The 10,981-nt window shown below is 31.9% G+C and overlaps 1 protein-coding gene across 1 annotated transcript; it reads left to right on the top strand.

The window, feature by feature from the left end:
* Nucleotides 1-7,193: 7,193 nt before the first annotated feature.
* LOC132747626 (uncharacterized) lies at nt 7,194-9,539 on the top strand. The gene is made up of 5 exons (XM_060737061.1): nt 7,194-7,350; nt 7,553-7,863; nt 8,175-8,321; nt 8,536-8,716; nt 9,190-9,539. Exons 2-5 carry the CDS (start codon nt 7,608-7,610, stop codon nt 9,461-9,463), a joined length of 858 nt encoding a protein of 285 aa, XP_060593044.1. The 5' UTR covers nt 7,194-7,350; nt 7,553-7,607; the 3' UTR covers nt 9,464-9,539.
* The last annotated feature ends 1,442 nt before the right edge of the window (nt 9,540-10,981 follow it).

The following is a 10,981-nucleotide window of genomic DNA, read 5'->3' as shown; positions in this document are numbered from 1 at the left end:
ATACTAGTTAAATAATTTTAGCCAAGTAAAATGTTTCTACACTCATAAAACATTTTAAGCAATTGTTTATTTTTAAATGTATATCGCTAATTATTTTAAGAATTTTTTCTTATTATTTAATATAACTTGCTTGCCTTTTAATATCATCAACATATTTGTTTCTGTAAGTCATTCTGTCTCTGGATTGGTGTCACGATAACAAATCATTGCATAACTCAAACTTACTTAGAATCTGTAACAAAAATAGCACCGCCATAAATATAAATTGTGATAAACAAGAGGTCCATGATGGCCCTGAGGTCGCTCACTTGTATTTAGGCCCCCAGAGCGGGGCTAGTTTAAACCCCAGGGCTCATAATTAAACAGACTTGGAAGACACTAATTAGAAGATGTTTCATGATGTTAAGTTTTTACTACACACATATAATGAAAAACAATGACCCCCCCCCCCTTTGACAGGGCCAATTTTAACCCAATGGCTTTTATTTGAACAAACTTGGTAGACACCCACAAAAAGATGTTTCATGCTCAATATCTAAACTCTAGCTATTTGGGTTTTTTCAGAGAAGATTTTTAAGTTTTTGCCATACACATATTAGGAAAATCAATGACCCCAAGGGCGGGGCCAATTTGATCCCAGGGCTTTTATTTAAACAAACATTGTAGACACTCACTAGAAGATGTTTCATGCTTGATATCTAAACTCTAGCTCTTTGGGTTTTTTCAAAGAATACTTTTTAAGTTTTTTCTATACACATATAAGGAAAATCAATGACCACCGGGGCCGGGCCAATTTTGACCCCAGGGCTTTTACTTGAACAAACTTTGTAGACACCCATTAGCACATGTTTAATGCTAAATATCTTAGCTCTAGCTCTTTGGGTTCTTTAAAAGAAGACTTTTTAAGTTTTTACTATATGCATATAGGGAAAATCAATGATCCCCCTGGGGCGGGGCCAATTTTAACCCCAGGGCTTTTATTTGAACAAACTTGATAGACACTTATTCGAAGATGTTTCATGCTAAATATCTTAGCTCTAGCTCTATGGGTTCTTTAAAAGAAGACTTTTTAAGTTTTTACTATATGCATATAGGGAAAATCAATGACCCCCTAAGGCAGGGCCAATTTTGACCCCAGGGATTTTATTTGAACAAACTTGGTAGACACATATTAGAAGATATTTCATGCTAGATATCTTAGCTCTAGCCCTATGAGTTTTTTAAGAGACTATTTTTTAAGTTTTTACTATATACATATAGGGAAATTCAATGACCCCCTGGGGCGGGGCCGATTTTGACCCTAGAGCTTTCATTTGAACAAATTTGGTAGACACTCACTAGATGATGTTTCATGCTAAATATCTTAGCTCTAGCTCCATGGGTTCTTTAATAGAAGAATTTTTAAGTTTTTACTATATGTATATAGGGAAAATCAATGACCCCCTGGGGCAGGGCCAATTTTGACCAAAGGGCTTTTATTTGAACAAACTTGGTAGACACTTACTAGAAGATGTTTCATGCCAAATATCTCAGCTCTAACTCTTTGGGTTTTTTAAAAGAAGATATCTAAAGTTTTTTCTTTCGGTTGCCATGGCAACCAGAGTTCTGCATGGAATTAAATTCTTTGAACAATTTTTAAAGGTGACCACCAAAGAAATATTCCTGTGAAGTTTGGATGAAATTGGCTTAGTGGTTTATGAGGAGATGTCATTTGATGCAAAAGTTTACGGACGGACGGACGACGGACGGACGCCTGACGAAAAGTGATCACAAAAGCTCACCCTGTCACTTTTATGACAGGTGAGCTAAAAAACGTTGTCAAAATATAGATATCGACATTGTTAAACTACGGAAAAAAAAAGAATCAAGATAAAATAATGTTTATATTTTATTTACGTTACTCTTTTCAGTGCACGCTTCAGTTTCTATGAAATAATGTTACTGGAAAATAACATTGATCTACAGAATACGTAATATAGTTATAACTAGAAATATATGTCCATCAGACACGGATGCCCCCACACTTCACTGTTTACTGACGTATATCATGATAGTGTGACATATTCACAGACAGAGGACATTTAACATGACTCCCTTACCCCTCAGTGGTTTGGGCATAAAAACGACATCCAATGTTTCCAATTTTTTCCCAAACAGTCGAAACTCAACAACACATGCTAACCAACAATCTTGTAAAGTTTCATCACTCCAAAGCTACACGATAGCAGATTCATATTAACTCACATTCAAACCCCAGGTGCACAATTTCATATGCTGACCAACATTTATGTAGTTCATGACTCAAGCTCAAATACTTTTTGGGTTTGGCATCACTTTTGTATCTTGCAAGTAAGTTGTTGAAGAAAAAAGGGCAACATATAGCTCTCCCAAGAGCTATATTCAGGAACTGCATTGCATATGCGGCATGTGGCTGGTCACTCTCAAAAAAATAATTTGCATATTTATCACTGAATTGTGTCGTTGCATTTTATCTAATAGAACGAATCCTTTTCTATAGAAGATATAGTACTAGTTTGTTTGAACTGTGCAGGATCGAAATATATTTCAGTTAAGATTAAACGGGATTCAATATTTTAATGGGTGATTTAGCTTTTTTATGGGTAAAAGATGAATTAATATTCTTGAATTCCTTCTTTCGAATTTACAGTTGCACAACATGTGATAATGTGTTCGGTGATTTACCGACTAGCTATTATTATATGGAGGACTTTTGTTGCCTAAAGTCCAGACGTGTAATGTATTCTTTTTGAAAACTACTTTTGAAAATGCGAACGTGTATGCCTAGCATTTTAGACTGTATCCGTGCATTGCAAATAATAAGCCTCTTAATCTAATCGTTATTGAAAAGCTTCCAACTTTTAGATAACAAGTTCATAACAACTGACATAACATAAAAACAACAGATTAAGAGATTCGTAATTTTAAAGTATGCCTTATATCTAATTTTAGTTGCCTGTCGACTTTTTAACTATTTTATTTGTCAAAGCGATGTATCACTTCTGCTGTATTGTAATTATATTGTTTAAGTGGAATACGTTTGGATAGGATTTTTAAAAAAAACTTCTATAGATGAAACACTTTGGTCATGTTTATGTTACTTACAAAACAATTATTTAACTTATTTTACGATTTATTCTAGAAAAATCTTTTAACCGAACGTTTTGTCTATACATGTATACGATAGTTAAATAGCTACTACGTAGTATATCTGTGCGCAGTGCAGTTCACACATGTACTCGTATATTCATAAACTGTGCAAGCGTCTGGAAGGTATTTTTTTATCTCAACAAAGATAATATTGAAATAAATCGTAATTAAGAAAATGAAGTGTTTGGATATTTCCATTTTAAAACAGTATGATCATCAAAATATTTCGTTTCAGTGTGTGTGAGGGGAGGGGGAGGCGGTAGGGGTGAGGTGTAATCATATTTTGGACATTTTGCAAAAATTTAATCTGTCAACCTATACAACAAGATCATTTAATGTGTCGGGTATTTCAAGCTCCTAAACATCTTTACATCTTTAGCATGAATACGTAATGCACAGTTTATCGACAGGCACTGTGGTTTAAATTGTATCATCTTGGGTTGGATGGAAAACTTTTAAAAAAGTTTAAGTCTATGTATAATATAGTTAAGTCTTGTGTTAAACATTCTGATTCCTATTCTGACTTTTTCAATATTTCCATTGGATTGAGGCAAGGCCTAAATAATTCGCCAGTCATGTTTGCCCTTTTTCTTGAAGACTTGGTACTTTTCCTGCAAGGATCCATTAAATCAGGTTTATCTATTTATGATATGTGCCTTATCATACTGCTATTCGCCGATGATATGGCAATTATAGGCCATTCTGTTGAAGATTTGCAGGCCAGTTTAGACAAATAATACGAGTACTGCCAGTACTGGGGCCTACAAGTCAACACATCTAAGACCAAGATAGTCGTAGGGGTGGGCTAAATGTAATGAGCGCTGGCATTTCAATAATGTGCCTCTAGAAATAGTTAATGACTTCAACTACCTAGGGGTGGTGTTTAATTATACCGGCTCATTCGTATTAAATAACCAGTACATAGTCGGAAAGGCCTTAAAAGCCTCAAATATACTGCTAAATAAAATAAAACAATATGAACTTAGCCCTTCGATATCGCTTCAATTGTTTGATGCTTTTGTGGGATCTATCTTAAACTATGCCTGCCCGGTTTGGGGCTTCACTAAGTCCAAAGAGTTAGAACGTGTACATCTCAAATACTGTAAAACGATTTTGGGCGTTAAATTAAGTACAAGTTACGTATCGGTCTACGGGGAATTAGGGAGGTATCCGTTATTTATCATTAGGTACACACATATAATAAAGTATTGGTTTAAATTACTGAATACGGATAACATTATATTAAAATGCATTTACGAAAATGCCCGTGACAAATGTGAAAATGGCACAAATAACTTGCCATGTAAAATTAAAAAACTGCTTGCGGTACTTGGTTTTGCCGAAATATGGAATTTTCCCGATAGTGTATTGTTAAAACAGTTCTTACCTGTTTTTAAACAAAGACTTTTTAGTTACAAAAATGGCGTGCAGATGTATCTAGTAATGGTGTGCTCAGTCATCTATATTCATATGTAAAAGATCAGTTCTGTTATGAATTATATTTAGATAAGATTAATTGTAAATCTTTAAGAAGCGTTTTACACGCCTTCGAGTGTCCTCCCACAGACTTAGAATTGAGTCCGGAAGGTATGGTCGAGGCTGTGTAGAACGCCACGAAAGAACTTGTCAATTCTGTGATACAAACGAACTCGAAGACGAATATCATTTTGTTTTAAAATGCAGTGCTTATGAAAATCTACGTAGTCAATATATTAAGCGATATTTTTACATAAGGCCTAGTATGGCCAAATTTATAGAACTACTACAATCTAAAAGTCATAAAGTACTTACAAACTTATGTTATTATTTAAAAAAGGCAAACATCAAACGAAATGATTACTTCAGAAATCTTCAATAGTATTATGATGCAGTTTTGATTATATATATACCTTGATGTTTTTTCAGTATATTATTATATAAATAATTTATCAAACTAATTCGATTAAAAGCGAAGTTATTGTTTGTTCTCCGCTTAAATTTAGTACTCTTCATTATTCATTTACAGAAGTAATTTTAAGAAATGGATATATAATTGATTAATGGAGTTTTGTCAGTGTATGTAATGTATCACATTGTATGTATTAAATATCCCATTGCTCAGTATTGCTCAGTATTGTATTGATTTGTTTTTTCTTTATGTGTAATTGTAAAATATGTGACCTATAATTATATTTTAAAATGTTTGTAATAACGATGTACCTATGTGTGTACAAGTTATGAAATAAACTCTGTTCTGTTCTGTTCGTAATTTTACGGTAGCATTAATTGACATTTCTTATAATGTGAGGCTATGGGTAAATTATTATTGTAATAGAAGTCTGACACATTCTGGTATTTCGTCCATCGGGAATTTGGGTGTCTTTTAATAATCTGTATCAGAAGAGTGTTACTCAAAAAATCAAATATTTTCGTTTTTGATCGTTGCTTAATGGGCTGAGCGTCATGCATTTATGAAAAAATTGTATCGGAAAACCCGTACTTATCGCTTTGTTCTGTCCATATAAAGCATGTCAAAACTGTGTAGAATATTCCGGTAATTACGGATATGTAAACGCACCATCTAAAATTAAAATATAGATGAACTTGGTGAAAAGGTAAGGTTATTTACCAAGTATTATTTTGAATAAACACATGTAAAAAGCGTGTGCAAACTTGCGCATGTCTATAAACTTATATCGATATTTACATTTCAATGTTGACACAAGCCTAAAAAAACTAACAAAAAAACTTAAAACACAAAACAAACAAACAAAAAAAAAAAACAAAAAAAAAAACTCTGCAAACTCTAACATAAACCCAATGATCAAGGCTTCTTCGCCTCATATCCCGGATAATTGCCCATATTTACCATTGATTAAACTACACATGTACTATCTCGAGACAGTTAATTGTTTTTACATGTATATTAATAACATACCTACATGTATTTATGAGAATTTGGCGATTACTTCATCATGTAACATGTAGTTACAATCGAGTAGTTTAAAGACGTTTAGGTAGTGTTCCGATTTGATTAAGTTAATACGCGCTTCACTTCCTGAATTTCATATGGACTTTCCGACTTTTATTGGGTCAGTGATATCTAAACAAACTAAATTAGAGGTTATTTCATAATAGACGTAAAACTGATTTAGTTATCATCGAGGTTAAAGCGTGCATTTAACATAGAAAATGAAAATTAAAGATTAACCTTTTTAATATAATATTCATGAATGTCATTTATGTGTATATAATAACGGTATTTTAAACAGTCATTCCTAATTTATATTTTATAGAAAAAAACTTTTACTTTTGGAAAGTCTAAGAAAATGAAAATAAAAAGCATATCTGGGTAGCTTTACTTATTTGGCGTGATCAATGTAATAGCGCCGCTAACAGCCCGAAAGGAACGTGAGTTTATATTATATAAAAATCAGTATCTTTTTCGGCCAAAGAGACCTGTCTAAATAACAAAAAAAAAAAAAAAACAAAAAAAAAAACAGATCTTTTTTAAAATATATCTCAGTTTATTAAGATGTTATAATCTTATATTGTTGTGACCCAGAATTAACAACTAATGGGTGCAACGAACTTTTGATAACTTATTTTGGGTAAATGCATAATAGATTAATAAAATACATGTGCGACAGTTAGTTAAATCACAAAACTTTAAATTTGATTATGGTTTTATCTTCATTATTATATTACACATTATAATGTTATTTGGAAAAGTTCATTGGAAAATCCTTTGACCTAAATTTCTTTTTACGCAGGTTTGTTGAACAGGATAATGTTTATAAAATTGACTACTCCATGTATTTTAAAAGGTACATTCTTATCTGACGAATCTATAAACAATTATGGAAATAAAATTATTTTATTTTTTGCAGATAAACATGTTTTACATGTTTTGTAACTTAATTTACAAATTAGATATATGAATGTTTCGCGCAATTGCCTAGTTTTTTTTATTGGTAAATCCAATGGGTTTTCCCGTGCACCTGATGATTTGTTTTGTACTGTATGTCTAAATAAATGTACTATTTATCGGATTTATGATTTCACTGGAGAAAAGTGTGAGCTGCAAATTTGAGTTAAGGAGAGCAATTAAAGAAATTTAATCTAATATGGCTGTGCAAAGAAATATTTAGAATTGAAAAGAAAACAACACAAACTGACCAAATAAGGGATGAACGTTTTAAGGTGAGAAAAAGGAAAAGTATAAATAGTTTTGTTTATTAAACTATCATTTAGTCATGTTTGATTTAATTTTCATTATACACATTTCGTTAAATTCGGATGACGGTTTAACGGTTTAAACAATTTTCACAATTTTGTCATTGATACTGCTCTATGGTTATCCTAAATTAAATTGTTTTTACGAGTGATACAACTTCTTTTCCAGATTGAACACAGATAACAAGATTGGACTGACAAACCATTGATTCCGCCGTTGAAGAATGTTTTATCTTAAAATCATCATGCGTAATACTTTTTTGGTGATTATCAGTTTTTCTTCAGTAAATTGTCAATCACTTGATCTACCAGCTGAAAGATTTCTGTGTGGTCCATTAAATCTGACTTGTTATCGATGGGGCTACACTGCATGTTTTAACCCGGACGGAGAATATTATTGTCTGCCTTGTGACCAGGAATATGTTTCAAAGTTATGCGGAACAAAAGACCAGCTTCAAGGTTGCAACCTCTATTGCACTGGTAAGTACTTTGCAAAAATCAAGTACAAAAGTGTAAATGTTACATAATTTTGAGTTTTTTATTTTCTCTTATCTTAAATTTAAACGGATTTAAATTGTCGTTTATCAAACAGTTTATTGCATGCTATAGAAGGTATATTTTAAACATATTGTTTTTAACGTGAAAACAATAAATTTATACAGTTATTCAATACAGAAAATCAGTTACATAGAATTTCAAGAGTGTTTCATAATGAAATAAAAGATGACTTATCTTATATTTCGTTTTCATTTTCGTTGCAAACATTTAAGATTTTGATATTGATGTTATAGCAAAGAGTTTGGATGAAGAAAGAGCAAAAATGCGTCATCTGTGTTCAGAGGAAAAGGAAGATATGCAAAACAATTTCACAGCAATTTTGACGGAAGAGAGAGCAGAGGAAAACCTTCCACAGAACCAGTCGCAGCAGCATGAAAGGGGTATAGAATGATTAAAGTTATGGATTCAACATTAACAACAAATAACGATATTAAACCACTTACATATTGTACACAATAATAAAGTAAAATACATGTATATATATTAAAAACAGCTATCCTGTTTAAAGAGATATATGTAATCAATTTAGAAATAACATACGCAGCTAACAATATTACTAAAGTCTTATATTGTACTGTAAATTTCTTTTTGCAGACATGAAATTGTGCACAAAAAAGACCAGGTTACTGGAAATCGAAATTGCTAAAAGAAATTATTTATCATTAAAGTGGTCACTGTTGCTTGTTTTAATAGTGTCGTTTGGATGTGCGATCGTCTGGTTTTGTTGGCGTGTGAAAGGAAACAAAAACAGGGTAGATCTGGATTCAATGGAAAAGTGAGTAATAATGAGTTATAATTATGATTGAATATGTCGGGTTCATCGAAAAAGAAATTATAATTATTGTGCAAAAATTCATGATTTCATCTAAAAATTAAATTGATTTCTTTTCAGAGTAAACTTATTGGAACTTGTAAGAGATAGTTTTCGAAGCAGCTGTGGCAATAAGATTCATGCGTATTGTATTTTAATAAACATTTATGTCAAAATATGCAATCCAAGATCATTAATATCCCATTTTTCCCACAAGTTCGATATTAATTATTTGAGTGAAATATAACATGCATACAGTCAACTGTACGAAGAAAAATATATGTAGTTTAAACTAGTAAACTAATAATTAGAAAACTACTTATAAATATCTTAACCTTTTTTTGTTTTATTCACTTTTATAGAATGATGACGCAAAGTGCCTTTTTTGCTGTAAATTCCATATTATTTATTATTGATAGTTGTTAATTTTTTTTCAGGCAAACTCTAATTCAAATAAACAATTGCGTATCAGAAGGAAGTAAGATCTTGGACGAGACGAATTCGGCTTTTGTGGAGAGATGGACACAAACAGACGCCAGTGAAGACCACATTATTGAAGACCAAAGAACCCAAGTAGAAAGCAATACATGCTCGGGAAGTGGCTGCCTAGGCAAAGATTTGTTACAAAATGTCCCACCAACAAATGACAGAAATGGTCGTGATAAAATGGCCATACAAAGTCAAGATATTGATGTTCCCGTCGGAGATTAGTTTATATACCTAATGTCTCTGTCTTATTTATATTCTGTAATTGTTGATTTTTTGAAATATATTAATGTGTATTATTCTATTTGTTTTCTTCATCCATTGTCTTTTAAAGAACACCAAAGAGAAGCAAGCAATGGTCTTGCATTTTCGTATTATTTTGAATTTAATCATGCAACGCTGCAAAACCTTCACTAGAAACATAGTAAAATATTTTCAAAATAAAGCTAACAACCATACTTCTCTTGAAACGTTCTATCAATATAGCAGGCGAACAAGATGCAACGGATATAACGTTTAATTATCAAATAAATTATCCATCGTTAATCATAGGCACCCTAAATTACAATTTAACTATTAGTAATAATGACCACCTCTTCTTTATCATATCAATTCACTTAATATGTTACTGTGAATTGTCATATTGCTTGTACACTCATCATCGCAAACAAACAAAGTTAAACGATGCCTAAAATTAAGTAAGAGTCCATCCGAGGGAAAAATACAAGAATCGTTCACATAATTCTACAAGCAAACCACTTTGTATGTTAAAAGTCTGATATCTTATCCATCAAATTTCTTCGAGACACAAAGCTCAAAATCAATGTGGTTCCCAAAATTCAAAATGGCCGCCAAGATGGCGGCCGACTTTTATTAAATATTCACATACTCGTATATTTATGTTGAAACTACCAAAAAAAGGATATTCTTTTCATTTTTGTTAAATTTACATGTAAATATTGTACATGAACTGAGTTTTTTTTAAATAGATTAATTTTTCATGAAAAGGAAGGATACAATTAAAAAAATTCAGCCATTTTATACTTGAAAAATGTATGAAAAATCGAATTTATTATCAAAAGCTAAGTTTCACTTTTACTGGTGCTTCAAATGAGCCATAGAGTATATCAAACAATCATTAGTAAACAAGTTTATGGTATATTATGTCATTTTACAAAAGTTTGCTACATGTCTTACTGAAGCGACGCGAAAAGTGGGTGGGGTAAACAGACCCTAATGTAAATAATGGTTATCACACACGCTGCCTCTGTGCAATCCCAACAGAATCACTATAGTCAAAATAATAATTTAAAATCCTACTGATGTTTGGCTCATCAGTTGCAGATTTATTTATAAAATATATGTACAATTTTTCATTTTTATATACATGTATTTAACCTTTTACCGCATGAGTATATTGTGAAAACTGGCCGTTTTGATTGAAAAGTCTCCTGTTACAAGCTCAAACTACTATGAAACAATAACAAATGCTTCAATACTGATGAAACTTGGCACAAATGTTGACTGGACCATAGCCTCTGAAACTGCATGGTCAATCTTAAAATTTCCTGTTACTATGACAATGGGGGCGTCTCAAAATTACGAAAAATCATTATTTTTGCATTGTTTTTTTTTCCATCAAAACTGAGTTCAAAGTCCTGCAACTTTAAATGGATTGAGATAGAGTAAAAGGCTTTTAAGCATTGGTTACACGTTACTTAAGATAGACCTGAGGTCATTTTA

Source organism: Ruditapes philippinarum, unplaced genomic scaffold (assembly GCF_026571515.1).
Source record: "Ruditapes philippinarum isolate M1 unplaced genomic scaffold, ASM2657151v2 ctg4505_1_1_1_1, whole genome shotgun sequence".
NCBI lineage: Eukaryota > Metazoa > Mollusca > Bivalvia > Venerida > Veneridae > Ruditapes > Ruditapes philippinarum.
The sequence above is the reverse complement of the archived record's forward strand: the minus strand, read 5'-3'. Positions and strand labels throughout refer to the sequence as shown.